This window comes from Staurois parvus, unplaced genomic scaffold (genome assembly GCF_062004578.1).
Source record: "Staurois parvus isolate SC_StPar_1 unplaced genomic scaffold, SC_StPar_1.0 ptg000357l, whole genome shotgun sequence".
In the NCBI taxonomy this organism is placed as follows: domain Eukaryota; kingdom Metazoa; phylum Chordata; class Amphibia; order Anura; family Ranidae; genus Staurois; species Staurois parvus.
The window spans coordinates 3,376,133-3,392,759 of NW_028318153.1; the positions used below are offsets into that span (position 1 = coordinate 3,376,133).

General features: G+C 45.6%; 1 protein-coding gene across 1 annotated transcript in view; it reads left to right on the forward strand.

Annotated features, from left to right (window-relative positions):
- The window catches only part of PTPN14 (protein tyrosine phosphatase non-receptor type 14), a 163,255-nt gene that overhangs the window by 47,611 nt on the left and 99,017 nt on the right, over nt 1-16,627 (forward strand). The window contains exon 2 of the mRNA XM_089684817.1: nt 3,824-4,142. Coding sequence (XP_089540943.1) covers nt 3,969-4,142 — 174 coding nt within the window. The 5' untranslated portion in view covers nt 3,824-3,968. The remainder of the gene's footprint in view (nt 1-3,823; nt 4,143-16,627) is intronic.

The window sequence follows — 16,627 nt, forward strand, 5'->3', positions numbered from 1 at the left end:
CTGACACATGTTGTGTAAGCATGGTTCAGCGCAGTTGGAGCTGGAGCGAGTCCATGTAAGCAGGATGTCGCTAAAAGATGCAGGAGGAGATCAGCAACACAGAGATTGCTTTTTGCTTTCTAAGAACATATAACAATTGTTTTATACAAAGTGTTTTAGGAAATGTAAATAATCCTTTTTAGGTTCCATTAATACTTATACAGGTGTGAGGGAGCTTGTGAGATTTTGTGCATTGTGACTAGGGCAGCCCATTTGTTTCAACGGACTACCTATGCGTGAAAATCGCAGAAAAGAAGTGCATGACCGCTTTTTAAAAATCCCACCCCACCAAAACGCATGGTACCTTGTTGTTATACATTTTGACATGCCTGAATGTGTGCACGTTACCAGGGTGCCATTGAGGGTTAATGACACCACCCTGCGCCTGCAAAAGGGCTGCACATGGCACTGCTGAGCGCATGCAATGCACAAATGTGAACCAAGCATACTTGCCTTCTTTCCAAAGGTCCAATGCCTGCGAGGGTTGACAGCATTGTTCTCTTTTCCCTTTTCTTTTGGGTGCCGGTCTTCGACCATTTTGATTGGCTGCCTCGGGATGTCATTACTGTGCATATGCAGGAATGCGGTCAGCCTGGCACACTGACCGTGTGCCAGAAAGTCAACTGAGCTGTGCATGCGCAGCTCGGTGTACTTTCTGCAGTTGCATGTCTCTTCTGTAATAAAAAGCTTGCCTGTTTGCATTTTTTTTCTTTTTAATCGTTCCACTTTAAGGTGTAGTTTACTTTGAGCAGATACAGAGGGAGAACTTGTATTCAAATTTGTGACTGTATAGGTAGACTGACACTGGATTGCCCCCCCACTGCTGAACGTTGGTTGTCATACAAATCATACACAGGATCCTTGTATCTTCAGCACTCATTGTAACATCATTCTATAGGAACAGTTAATGTACACTTTGGAATGTATCTGTCATAACCACAAGGACGTTTCCCCGCAGCAGCCTGTACAGCGTGACTGATGACACGTCTGGTGGTCGGCTTAGATTGGTACTGTGTGCAACACAAACATATCAGAGCAGACCAGTCTGACGGGAGACCGTTTGCAGGTCTAAAGGGGGTTCCCAAGCACAAGTGAAAAAATCTGTCCAAGGCTGCCATACATAGAAGTTTCTATTCCATTTGACCCCAGTAGCCCTGCTTCCCCCCAAAAACTGAAAATGTGACCACTATTTGTCGCCTTTCTGACCTCCCCCCTTACTAATGAGCAAAATAATGACCTATATGACTGTCTATCATTAGTGTTGACACCCCAGCATTACAGGAGTCTGGTGTTGATCCTGCCAGCAGATCCGTTATTTTTCCACTTCTGCAAGAGTGACAACTTTGTTCTACAGAGAAATTGCACAGCAGTGCTGTCACCTTTAAAAAAGAATAGTTTTGGACATGTAGTTTTAGATGGCGCTGCAGCCCCAGTACGACTATTACATTGCAGCATGTACTCCAGTACGCCCATCCCATTGCAGCATGTATCCCAGTACGCCCATCCCATTGCAGCATGTATCCCAGTACGCCCATCCCACTGCATCATGTACCCCAGTACGCCCATCCCACTGCATCATGTACCCCAGTATGACGTCCCACTGCATCATGTACCCCAGTATGACGTCCCACTGCATCATGTACCCCAGTATGACGTCCCACTGCATCATGTACCCCAGTATGACGTCCCACTGCATCATGTACCCCAGTATGACGTCCCACTGCAGCATGTACCCCAGTATGACGTCCCACTGCAGCATGTACCCCAGTATGACGTCCCACTGCAGCATGTACCCCAGTATGACGTCCCACTGCAGCATGTACCCCAGTATGACGTCCCACTGCAGCATGTACCCCAGTATGACCGTCCCACTGCAGCATGTACCCCAGTATGACCGTCCCACTGCAGCATGTACTCCAGTACGCCCGTCCCACTGCAGCATGTACTCCAGTACGCCCGTCCCATTGCAGCATGTACTCCAGTACGCCCGTCCCATTGCAGCATGTACTCCAGTACGCCCGTCCCATTGCAGCATGTACTCCAGTACGCCCGTCCCATTGCAGCATGTACTCCAGTACGCCCGTCCCATTGCAGCATGTACTCCAGTACGCCCGTCCCATTGCAGCATGTACTCCAGTACGCCCGTCCCATTGCAGCATGTACTCCAGTACGCCCGTCCCATTGCAGCATGTACTCCAGTACGCCCGTCCCATTGCAGCATGTACTCCAGTACGCCCGTCCCATTGCAGCATGTACTCCAGTACGCCCGTCCCATTGCAGCATGTACTCCAGTACGCCCGTCCCATTGCAGCATGTACTCCAGTACGCCCGTCCCATTGCAGCATGTACTCCAGTACGCCCGTCCCATTGCAGCATGTACTCCAGTACGCCCGTCCCATTGCAGCATGTACTCCAGTACGCCCGTCCCATTGCAGCATGTACTCCAGTACGCCCGTCCCATTGCAGCATGTACTCCAGTACGCCCGTCCCATTGCAGCATGTACTCCAGTACGCCCGTCCCATTGCAGCATGTACCCCAGTACGCCCGTCCCATTGCAGCATGTACCCCAGTACGCCCGTCCCACTGCAGCATGTACCCCAGTACGACCGTCCCACTGCAGCATGTACCCCAGTACGACCGTCCCACGGCAGCATGTACCCCAGTACGACCGTCCCACGGCAGCATGTACCCCAGTACGACCGTCCCACGGCAGCATGTACCCCAGTACGACCGTCCCACGGCAGCATGTACCCCAGTACGACCGTCCCACGGCAGCATGTACCCCAGTACGACCGTCCCACGGCAGCATGTACCCCAGTACGACCGTCCCACGGCAGCATGTACCCCAGTACGACCGTCCCACGGCAGCATGTACCCCAGTACGACCGTCCCACGGCAGCATGTACCCCAGTACGACCGTCCCACGGCAGCATGTACCCCAGTACGACCGTCCCACGGCAGCATGTACCCCAGTACGACCGTCCCACGGCAGCATGTACCCCAGTACGACCGTCCCACGGCAGCATGTACCCCAGTACGACCGTCCCACGGCAGCATGTACCCCAGTACGACCGTCCCACGGCAGCATGTACCCCAGTACGACCGTCCCACGGCAGCATGTACCCCAGTACGACCGTCCCACGGCAGCATGTACCCCAGTACGACCGTCCCACGGCAGCATGTACCCCAGTATGCCCATTACACTGCAGCATGTACCCCAATACGACCACCACACTGTAGCATGTACCCTAGTATGTCCTGAGCCAATGTTCCCGGTCCGTGATACCTATAACTAGTTCAGGGACATTTGAGTCAGAACAACTTTTTTTATATCTGTCTACAAAACTCAACATCATTGGAGAAGCTGCAGTACGATGGTTGATCGTATTGTATATTCAATTCCACCTTCTCATCCTGTGTAAAGTGTATGAACAGAACTCTGGTACAAGCTCTTCTATAAATACCTCCTCTAAGACCAGACTATTATTGAAAGTGTCTAAAGTTCTTGATTATTCTATCATTATTCCTTTTTATATTCACACATTGCCATAGCAACTACTAGGATAGCGGTGAAATGCGTTTACCCGGTGCCTGGTTCATCTGATTCAGTACTACCTAGACTTCAGAGTCACTAGTTTGATGTTCGGCATAGCAGAGAGGCCCCCGGGCCGGGTATAGAGGACAGTATTGGAGAAGTGCTTGCTGTATCATATTTCAGATTTTGTATGATTTTGGTGTTCTGTGATGTGCAGGATATTAACCACACGCTCTATGCCTTTGCAGCTGGCGTCATCCGTGACTGTGCGCTGGGTATGGACGACTCTCCTGACCCCTGGAGGACTACAGTAGTTTGCTCTGTGAGATTCAAGGAGAAGTAGGAGGCTGCTGGTGAGGAGGCTGCCGGTGAGGAGCCCACCAGGACGAAGCCATGCCGTTCAAGATCAAGCTGCGGAGGACCAAGCGCTACAATGTCCTGAGCAAGAACTGCTTTCTGAGCCGCATAAGACTCCTGAACTCCTCGGAGATCCAGTGCACGCTGTCCATGGACAGTACAGGACTGGAGTGTCTGGAGGCCGTAGCGCAAAGACTGGAGTTATGTGAGGTAAGGGGGGCTCCTGCCAGAGGTGGACAAAATCTTTTCAAAGTTGGATTTTAAAGTGTTAGTCCAGCTTACACTGGACACCCTGACCACCGGTACTCCCCCACCATCCATGCTGTACCTACCTCCAGGGTTGCTGAGCTGTCTGTGACCCGACAACCTGTCCAGCAATCTAGGGATTTGAGATCCCCGCTCTTCTCCCTCTGCTCTGTGTAGCGCTTCCAGGACAGATCAGATCGTTTCTGATTGGCCAGCACCTCACAGTGAATCAATCTAGTCCATCCTGGAAGTGCTACACAGAGAAGAGCGGGGATTTCCAATCCCTAGATTGCTGGACAGGTTGTCGGATCACTGAGAGCCCACCTTCCCCAGAGGTAAGTACAGCAGGAACCGGGGGGGGGGGGGGGGTATTGGGGAGCTTATCTGGTCCCTTACATTTCTGTAAAGGCAAATTGAATTTTTAGCCTCTTCTTCTGGCCTTTGGGCCCTTAGGAGGTTTCAGATGCCGGGAGGCGGGCATTTTGGTCATGTGACTGCAGTGATTGGCCGACTTCAGATGCGACTTGCAAGACATCTGCGACTTGCAGGACACCGATGTCTATGCAAGTCGCACTTGAACTTGCAAAAAAGTGCATGCACTACTTTAGAAATCGGTGCGACTCCGACGAAGTACCCCAGTATGCCTATTACAATGCAGCATGTACCCATGTATGCTCATGTCACTGCAGCATGTAATCATTTTATGCTCATCCCACTGCAGCATGTGCCCCAGTATGCCCGTTCCACTGCAGCATGTACCCCAGTATACCCATACCACTGCAGCATGTGCCCCAGTATGCCCATTTCACTGCAGCATGTACCCCAGTATACCCATCCCACTGCAGCATATGCCCCAGTACTCCCATTCCACTTCAGCATGTGCCTCAGTACATCAATTCCACTTCAGCATGTGCCCCAGTATGCCCGTTCCACTGCAGCATATACCCCAGTATACTCATCCCACTGCAGCATGTACCCCAGTATACTCATCCCACTGCAGCATGTACCCCAGTATACTCATCCCACTTCAGCATGTGCCCCAGTACGCCCATTCCACTGCAGCGTGTACCCCAGTACGCCCATTCCATTGCAGCGTGTACCCCAGTACGCCCATTCCACTGCAGCGTGTGCCTCAGTACGCCCATTCCACTGCAGCATGTGCCTCAGTACGCCCATTCCACTGCAGCATGTGCCTCAGTACGCCCATTCCACTGCAGCATGTGCCTCAGTACGCCCATTCCACTGCAGCATGTGCCTCAGTACGCCCATTCCACTGCAGCATGTGCCTCAGTACGCCCATTCCACTGCAGCATGTACCCCGTTACGCCCATTCCACTGCAGCATGTACCCCGTTACGCCCATTCCACTGCAGCATGTACCCGAGTATGCCCATTCCACTGCAGCATGTACCCTAGTATGGCCTAAGCCTATGTTCCCAATCTGAATTTTGGCCAGTCCAGGATGCCAATAATTAGTTCAGGGACATTTGAGTCAAAACAACTTTTATATATAATCTGTCTACAAAACTCAACATCAGTGGAGATGCTGCAGTACAATGGTGGATTGTGTATTATATTTACCATATTTTCCGGCGTATAAGGCGACTGGGTGTATAAGACGATCCCCTAATTTTCCAGTTAAAACATAGGTTTTGGGCTATACTCGCCGTATAAGACTACCCCCCTTGAGGCAACACCATTTAAAAACAGCAGATTTTTTTATTGAAATGGTTATGACTTACCTGTACTTAAAATCCTTCAAAATCCTCATGTTCATCATAAGTTCATGAATGTATCTTGTGATACATTTGTAAGACAGTCATCATATGGATCAAATTCCAAATCAGATGGTTACCGCTGGATGTGCGGTAATACGGTAGCTTCGGCTACATACAGTATACAGTATATATACAGCCCGCTGGATGTGCAGTAATGTACACACAGTATACCGTGCTGAGCCAAGCTGGCTCCAAACAAATGTCCCTATGACAGATTAATCTGTCAGCCCGCTGGATGTCTGGTATATACAGTATACTGAGCCAAGCTGTTACAAAACGTACCGGTACGTCCCTACGGTAATCAGACCGCTGGATGTGTGTATGTACGGTAGCTGTGGCTACATACAGTATACACTGGGCCAATCACGGCGAGCGATGTATTCTACTAATGAATACAAAGCCTGCTCGGATTGGCTGAGGTTGTAACATCATCAGCCCACCTCTCTGACTCAGCCAATCCGAGCAGGCTTTGTATTCATTAGTAGAATACATCACTCGCCGTGATTGGCCCAGTGTATACTGTATGTAGCCGCAGCTACCGTACATACACGCATCCAGCGGGCTGATTACAGTAGGGATGTACCGGTACGTTTTGAAACCGATTGGCTCAGCGCAGTATACTGTATATACCGCACATCCAGCGGGCTAATGGATAATCTGTCATAGGGACATTTGTTTTGAGCCAGCTTGGCTCAGCGCAGTATACTGTATGTACAATATTACCACACATCCAGCCAGCTTGACCCAAACAAACTCAAGGTTCACATGTTATACCCCGCGTATAAGACGACCCCCAATCTTTGGGGTATATTTTTAAGTATAAAAAGTAGTCTCATCCTGTGTAAAGTGTATGAACAGAACTCCGGTACAAGCTCTTCTATAAATACCTCCTCTAAGACCAGACTATTATTAAAAGTGTCTAAAGTTCTTGATTATTCTATACCTTACCGTTTTCATCACACCCCTCCTCCTCCAGTACACAGATCACAGTGTGCAGTGAAATCAGAGTAAACTGTTTCAGTACAGGGGAGGAGCCTATACAACTTTACAAGACTAAAGGTGGGAATACACAATTAGAAAATCGACGATCGGTCATCCAACGACCGAGAGGCGATTTTTCATTGGTCGAAATCGTGGCCCACATTAACCAATCTAAAAAAATTGTTCGTCGGGCAATACATAGTGTTGACGTCTTCCGTACAAGTGGAAGCGATGGAGTGTGCGTGTGACCTTGTAGCCACGCCCTTCAGGCCAGAACGAGCGATATACACCATATAATCAAAGCAATGAGAATAATATAGTTTATTACATTATCTATATACATAAATAGTGATACATAAAATATAATCTGCAGAATTCTAGTTTCATTATCTCATTGGGCCAATCTACTTTTGGATTTTTTGTTCGTGTTTATGAAGATTCCTTGGACATAAACATCCGGGTCATCTTCTGTTTCCGCTCATGTGTGATAGCGCTTGATAGATTTTTTTCATATGACCGTCATACCACCGCATAGAAAATCAACGACAACATTTTTTACTGTTGTTCAACCGGATTTTTTAGTTCACAATATCGTTATCGGTTAAAACATCCTACTCATCAACGAAGAGAAAATTGTTCGTTCAGTGGTTCCGAGAAATTTTTTGTAAGATTTTCTTATCGTGTGTGAGGGGCGTAAGTCTTCGGTCACACTAATCCAGCTTTGAAATTGTGCGACTTCCAGAGAAGTCACACGATTTCAAAGTCGAATGTCATTCCGACTTCAGACGCGACTTGCAGGACACAGATGTCACCTGAACTTGCAAAAAGTAGTGCATACATTACTTTCAAATTCGGTGTGACTCTGACGAAGTTGGAATCGCACCAATATGACTGCTTCAATTACGGACAATAGGCTGTGATTTGTCATGTGATTTGAAACTCTCATCGCATGACAAGTCGCAACGGTATGACCGTGCACTAAAGGGAAGGCTGGAGTTCAGCTTTAAAGATGACCTGGAGTCAGATGGCTAAATACCTGAAATCCATTTACAAGTATTTCTAATTCTGTTCAGTAGTCTTGTGGTTCACACCTTGCCACACTGAACAGCCACTCAGATGACACCATTATTCTCTAGTTTAGCATTGCAGCTTGCGGTGTCACTCAACAATCTGAATATTCCGTTTTATTAAATAAATATCAAGGGGTGACATATCAAGCTGCACAGTGGTGTTGCCATCCTGCTTGTGCATGGGATGTATGAATCACAAGACTGAATAAAATTACAAAACCTTTTGGCAGATAACAGTTTAGTTGCTTTTCTTTTGAGTATTTAGCTGTGAGCCAGGATTTCCTTTTTAGCTTATTAGCTTGTTTTGTCACTACCTACACATTGTTACTGCAAGTGATGGCGCTCACATTGTGACAGATACCTTAACATATACAGTATGAAGAGGGAGGTTGCAGTGAGATTCTGCAGCCTATGAATAGTAGGGGGCAGTAGTGAGATGTGCTATGATTGAAATGCATACAGTATGTTCATTCTGTGTTTACCTCTCCTGTATAGCATTTTAGTAAAGCACAATACAGTGCTGTGGTGTTATGTTGGTGCTCATTGGATACATACATTTAACATTTTTTAAAATCTATAGCCGTCTATTGCTGTAACTTTAATTTCAAAGCTCTCTGGTTTGGCACACATGCAATGAGACAGGGAGTGTGTGCTTTGTTAATATAAATAGGATTGTTTTTTAGAGTTAGGTGTAATGGTATGTGTGTTGGTACAAAGGCTTGTCCCAAGAGCAATTGAGCTTGACATTGTTTAACTGAGGGGGAGAGGGCGCACTGCAGGGGTTTGCTATTGGCCACTCATTACTGCGGTGCCAGGGATGGGGGGTGGTTGTACATCTAGTCAGGGGCGGACTGACCATTTGGAAACTCTGGCACTGCCCGAGGGCCCGGGGTCAGTAGGGGGCCCCATGAGATGCCCCTGGTACTTTTTTTCCATAGGCTTTTTGAGTTTGGGCAAGGACACAGGGGACTCGTGATCCCCTATTGAGGGACAGTTATATTAAATTTTTATCATAGAAAAAAGTAGCCCCTGAGCTCCAGGCAAAAGACATACATACATACATACATACATACATACATACATACATACATATACAGGTGCAAGAAAAAGTATGTGAACCCCTTTGGATTATGTGGAGTTTTGCATGAATTGGGCATAAAATGTGCACTGAACCTCATCTAAGTCACAACAATAGAAGAACACAGTCTGCTGAACAGAATACTACACAAACATTAGATGTTGCCATGGTTTAATTGCACATAACATGTAAACATTCACAGTGCAGGGAGGAAAAAGTATGTGAGGCCCTAGCTTAATGACTTCTCCCAGAGCTAATTGGAGCCAGGAGTGAGCCAACCTTGACTCCAATCAGTGTGATGATATTGGATGTGTTGCTGATAGCTGTCCTGCCCTTAAAAACACACACCTGTTTTGGGTTTACTGGTTTCAAAAAGCACTGTCTGATGTAAACCATGCCTCGCAGAAAAGAGCTCTCAGAAGACCTACGATCAAGAATTGTTGACTTGCATGAAGCTGGAAAGGGTTACAAAAGTATCTCCAAAAGCCTTGATGTTCATGTGTCCACGGTAAGACAGACTGTCTACAAATGGAGAAAGTTTAGCACTGTTGCTACTCTCCCTAGGCGCGGTCGTCCTGTAAAAATGACTGCAAGAGCACAGCGCAGAATGCTGCATGAGGTAAAGAAGAATCCCAGAGTGTCAGCTAAAGACCTACAGAAATCTCGGGCACATGCTAACATTTTTGTTGACACATCTACAATAAGGAAAACATTAAACAAGAATGGAGTACATGGGAGGACACCACGGAGGAAGCCATTGCTGTCCAAAAAGAAGATTGCAGCACGTTTGAAGTTTGCAAAAGAGCACCTGGATGTTCCACAGCACTACTGGCAAAATATACTGTGGACAGATGAAACCAAGATTGAGTTGTTTGGGAAGAACACACAACACTATGTGTGGAGAAAAAAAGGCACAGCACACCAACATCAAAACCTCATCCCCACTGTAAAACATGGCGGAGGGAGCATCATGGTTTGGGGCTGCTTTGCTGCCTCAGGGCCTGGACAGATTGTTGTCATTGATGGGAAAATGAATTCCAGAGTTTATCAAGACATTTTGCAGGAAAACGTACGACCATCTGTCCGCCAACTGAAGCTCCGCAGAAGATGGGTGATGCAACAGGACAATGACCCAAAGCATACAAGTAATTCAACAAAACAATGGCTGCAACAGCACAGAATACGCCTTCTGGAGTGGCCCAGTCAGAGTCCTGACCTCAACCCAATTGAAATGCTGTGGCATGACCTTAAGAGAGCGATTCACACCAGACATCCCAAGAATATTGCTACACTGAAACAGTTTTGTGAAGAGGAGTGGTCCAAAATGACTCCAGATCGTTGTGCAGGTCTGATCTGCAACTGCAGGAAACGTTTGGTTGAGGTTATTGCTGCCAAAGGAGGGTCAACCAGTTATTAAGTCCAAAGGTTCACATACTTTTTCCTCCCTGCACTGTGAATGTTTACATGTTATGTGCAATTAAACCATGGCAACATCTAATGTTTGTGTAGTATTATGTTCAGCAGACTGTGTTCTTCTATTGTTGTGACTTAGATGACATTCAGAGCACATTTTATGCCCAATTCATGCAAAACTCCACGTAATCCCAAAGGGTTCACATACTTTTTCTTGCAACTGTACATATATATATATATATATATATTATTATTATTATTATTATGATACTATTAGTCTGTAGAACAACCCATTCAGTTTAAAATAGAAATGAAGAGCACAAGATTTGTGTGCATATATAAAAAAAATATGCTATAAATACCTTCCCCCCCCCCCCCCCTTTTTTTTAAATTGATCAACTAAATTCAAAACATTACCATTCGCATATAAAGCCATTTAGAACTCCAAATATCATCCAAACCGTACTCTCTGATCCTTGTACGACCTCCTGCTCTTTGTCTCCCTTGTCTCCTCTTCCTATGCTCGTCTCCAGGACTTCTCCAGAGCCTTCCCCATCCTCTGGAGCTCTCTACCCCAATCATCAGACTATTGCCTACTCTGCCCACTTTTAGGCAATCTCTGAAAACCTATCTCTTCAGGGAGGCCTATCTTGGCTTCAGCTAATAATGGAATCTTCTCTTCCTCCTACCAGTCCATCCCCCATAGTTATTACCTTTTGTACCACTAGCCCCCTCTTCTTAGATTGTAAGCTCCAAGGAGCAGGGCCTCCTATCCCTCTTGTATTGAACTGTATTGTTGCTGTATTGTCTTCCATTATATTATAAAGTGCTGAGCAAACTGTTGGTACTATATAAATTCATAATAATAATAATACACTCTGTTCTCAGCTACATAAGAGCTCAGAGAGGTGAGGGAGGAGAGACAGCAGTACACTCAACTTCCCAGTGAATGGCTATGTATGGGAGTGGAGTGTCAGTACAAGTCTGATCACTGGAGAAAATTAGGTAGAGTTCTCAGCATAGCTAGAAAATTGACCACGATGTGCTCTCATGCCAAGAATGGTCCGTTTTTAATAGGAAAGCAGAGGGACTGGCAGGAACACCAGGGATTTCACACAAAGGAAGTAATACAAATAGAACAGGAGACTTTTTTTCATACAAGTACATGGCACAGCAAACACATATCAGGAATATGAAATGTTGGGTTGACATATGCTTAAAGTTTCACTTAAATAAGATGTAGAGCCCATTGCCTTTTCTATGAAGGGAAGGGAGTACCATATTTTTTGCTCCATAAGACGCACCTAGGTTTTAGAGGCAGAAAACAGGAAAAAAAATATTCTGAGCCAATGGACTGCGGACATAGTACAGGAGATGACCAGAGACTGCGGACACAGTACAGGAGATGACCAGAGACTGCGGACATAGTACAGGAGATGACCAGAGACTGCGGACAGAGTACAGGAGATGACCAGAGACTGCGGACAGAGTACAGGAGATGACCAGAGACTGCGGACAGAGTACAGGAGATGACCAGAGACTGCGGACAGAGTACAGGAGATGACCAGAGACTGCGGACAGAGTACAGGAGATGACCAGAGACTGCGGACAGAGTACAGGAGATGACTGCTGACCTTTGGGGAGGGGGGGGAGCGGGTACCTGAATTCGACAGGTACCCGCTCTTACTTCCGCAGAGTTGTTCTTTGGTTAGTGTCCGCTCTGCAGCGGGACCTTACCTGTTCCTCTATCCAGCGCCTCGCTGTCTTCCCGGCTTCTGTAGTGTGGGTGCTTGGCTTGACAGCCGGGTGCCCAGTACTCATGAGCGAGAAGCGCTGCGCTTTGTGATTGGTCCGGCGGCTTCTGGGACCTGTCATGTGTCCCAGGTGCCGCCTTACCATTCACAAAGGGCACCGCTTCTTGCGCATGTGCACTTGGCGCCCGGCTGTCAAGCCAAGCGCCCACACTACAGAAGCTGGGAAGACAGCACGCCGCTGGATAGAGGAACAGGTAAGGTCCCGCTGCAGAGCTGAGTGGCTCCATAAGACGCACTGACATTTTCCCCACTTTTTTGGGGGGAAAAAAGTGAGTCTTATGGAGCGAAAAATTCGGTAATTCCTTATTGACTGGAAATGTTTTTGGAAGTTGATCAGAAGGCTGCATGATTGTCAGCAGGGTACAAATGCATCCCATCCCTTACAGATATCAAATGGTGTATGGTCGCCCCAAGACAAGCTGTGTCCTGAATCCCTCCTTTAGCCCTATGAGGAACTATAGATAAAAAGACGAAAGAAAGGAAATGTAAAAATATCAGCGATTACAACTTACAACAGAATACTTGGATTCCAAATGATTGCTTTAGATAAACCGCAATTGTTGCTTCCTAATTTAGTTTTATATGTAACTTTCATATTGTATTTCCTCCCAATGTGCAGAAATAGATGCGTGGTCCGCAGCCAATGAGTGCAAGGCTTCTGGGAGGGTCTGAGAGCAAATAAAAGCACATTGTTATTTGTTCCTAACTATAGCGATCCATTTAGAGGCTCCCTGTGACCTCTCCAGTCAGGGCATTCTTAAAGGACAACTCCAAGCGAATATCAAGATCTATTACATGACCGACATAATTGGCCCATTTTATCCATTTATAGCTGTAAGCATCCAGTATGTACTCAGTTCACCGCCCCTTACCCCCAAAAAAGTTTTTCTTTTGTGCAGGTTGCGGGCAATTTAAAAGTGGTGGATACATTAAAGGAATTAAAGCCTTGAGTCCGGGTTCACATACATGCAGTATGGTACATCGCATGTGATTCTCACAGGAACCGCACCGCATTCCTGTGCAAATCACATGCGATTTGTGCGCGGTGTGATTTGGAGTCATACATTTTATATGGCTCTAATCGCACCACAACCGCACCAAAAACATGCAGGACCCTTTTTTTTGGTCCGCACTAGAATCGGATCATATGGGTCTTCACACCTATGCGATCCGATTCTGCACATCGCATGCATTTTGCGTACCGATTTCAGGGTGTTGTTAACATACACACCCGCAGCGGTTCGTATGAACAGGGTACGATTCTGATGCAGTGCGGAATTCACACTGAAACTGCTGCAAATTAAACCTAAAAATGTAATATATTGCAGCTTACAGATCAATAGATGTGGTGGCTGCATTATTTATTTATTTCAGGTACTTATATAGTGCTGTCAATTTACTCTGCGCTTTACACATATATTGTACATTCACATCAGTCCCTAACCCTCAAGGGGCGTACAATCTAAGGTCCCTAACTTACATTCATACATACACATACTAGGGACAATTTAGACAGGAGCCAATTAACCTACCAGCATGTCTTTGGAGGTGGGAGGAAACTGGAGTACCTGGAGGAAACCCACGCAGGCACAGGGAGAACATCCAAACTCCAGGCAGGTGGTGCCGTGGCTGGGATTCGAACCAACGACCCTAGTACTGCCAGGTGGAAGTGCTAACCATTTAGCCACTGTGCTGCCCCATTAGTTTTCTTTTCTTTTGGCTTTTTCCCTATGTTTTCACCAGGTGATTTGGCCAATAGCACACTTTTGATATTGGAGAGTCACCACTCTGGATGAATGAGCACAGCAGTCAGCAGCATTATTAGTCGAGGGGAGGGTTAAACGTACTAGCAGTTTTAAATATATTAACAAATTAAAGCCAAATACTTTAAAATTGTTTACAGAAAAAAATTTTTTTTCTTTTGGGATAAAGATTTTACATGAATAAATGAAAGCTGATCATTTTAATCACCCCTGTCAGTATTAGGCTTCATGTACACGAGCCTACCCTGACCGCTGGCTGCGGGAAAACGCATATCGCGGCAAAAACGCAGTGCCGTGTTTGCCACGTTTTGCTGCGGTTTCCCGTGGTCGGTGGTCAAAACGTTCCTAACCTGAATGCGATTCTTATGCGTTTAACCTCACCTGAACACAGCACATAGGTTTTTATGGAGTTGAGTTTAGGAGCTTTGGCAAAAAAAAGCCAAAAGCTCCTAAATTCGAGGTTAGGAACTGATCGTGTACATGAAGCCTTAAATGGTATGTCTCACCCATGTAAACTGATATATTCTGCTAGAGAGCTTGTACTTCTGAAAAAAACAGACTTGCAGGTTGGATCACCAGATTAAAATAGAAGAAAGCCTAGAAAAGAAAACTAATGCAGCCATTACATCTGGGGACTGGTAAGCTGCAAGATAATAAATGTTTTCTTTTGGACCACTATTCTCTATGTTTAGTTTCACTTTAAATAGTTTGTTTGGGTCCAGCTGGCTGTCAGCACTGTATAAACTACGATATATTTAGCAGCAGCTCCATACAGTATACAGCACTGTCTTCCAGACCTCACAATGACGTTACAAGCTCCACTTCAGCCAATCAAAGGAAGCCTTGAATTTATTGATCAGCATTCAGCCTGACTCGGTTTTGTTCTGGGAATGGTTGGGAAGTCCTCTGTGCCGCGTCGATAACACAGCGCTGTATACTGGAAGTGGCTGATGCAGCAATTTGTAAAGAAAATAGTTTGTTTGGGCCAGCTTGGAGAACACTACAGGAAGAGGCAGAGACCAGATCAGTCACCATGCACAAGGAGAGAGATCAGAAATGACCGGTCTTTATTACAGGAACATTAGAGGTTAATGTCCCACATCTGGGGCTTTTTAAATTGCAATTAGTGTCAGTGTATAAATATTCAATGAGTTTGTTAGCTCTTACGTGGAAGCACTGACTAGGCTAGATACTAAGCCATGGGGATCTGAAAAGAACTGTCAAAAGTCCTGCGTAACAAGGTAATGGAACTTTATAAAAATGGAAAAGAACATAAAAAGATGTCCAAAGCCTGGAATATACCAATCAGTACTGTTAAATCCCCTATTAAGAAGTGAAAAGTTCAGGGATCTCTTGATACCAAGCCAAGGTCAGGTAGACCAAGAAAGATTGCAGCCATAACTGACAGAAGAATTGTCCGGGATTCAAAGAAAAACACACAGGCAACCTCAATAGAAATACAGGCTGCTCTGGAAAAAGATGGTGTGATTGTTTTTAAGGAGTACAATAGGGTGATACTTGAACAAAAATTAGCTGTTTGGTCGAGGTGCCAGAAAGAATATTTTACTGCACCAATGCCACAAAAAAGCCCGGTTACAATATGCCTGACAATACCTTGACATGCCTAACCGGGCCTTTTTGTGTCATTGATGCAGTAAAGGCTTCTTTCTGGCACCTCTACCATGCAGCTCATTTTTGTTCAAGTGTCATCATATTGTGCTCCTTCAAAACAACCACACTTTCTTGTGGTTACCTTTGGGTTTCCCTTTGTATCTGAACAATTCTTCTGGCAGTTGTGGCTGCAGTCTTTCTTGGTCTATCTGACCTTGGCTTGGTATCAAGAGATCCCCAAACTTTCCACTTCTTCATAGGTGATTTAACGGTACTGATTGACATATTTAAGGCTTTGGACATCTTTTTATGTCCTTTTCCATCTTTATAAAGATTCCACCTTGTTACGCAGGACTTTTGACAGTTCTTTTCTGATCCCCATGGCTCAGTATCTAGCCTAATCAGTACTTCCATGTAAGAGTTAACAAACTCATTGACTATTTATACACTGACACTAATTGCAATTTAAAAAGCAACAGATGTGGGACATAAACCTCTAATTGGCATTTTAACCCGTGTGTGTCTGTACCAAGGCCAAACATTCCAGGGTATGTAAACTTTTGATCATGGCCATTTGGGTGATTTCTGTTATTATGATTTAAAAAGGAGCCAAACAACTATTTGATAATAAATGGCTTCATATGATTATCATCCTTCAATAAGAGCATTTTGTGGCATGATCAGTCATATTTCCAATGTCAATGCCAAAATTTCACAATTTCTGTCAGGGAATGCAAACTTTTGAGCACAACTGTAATGTAAATGTTGTTTGCTTTTTTTTGTGTGTGTTGTTTTTTTTTTTTTTTTTTTTATCTGACTCTTACGGACCCCCTGAAGCCCATCTACGGACTACTTAGACCCATTCATAAACTACTTAGAACATCCATAAACCCATCCATAGACCACTTAGTGGTCTATGGATGGGTTTATGGATGGGTCTAA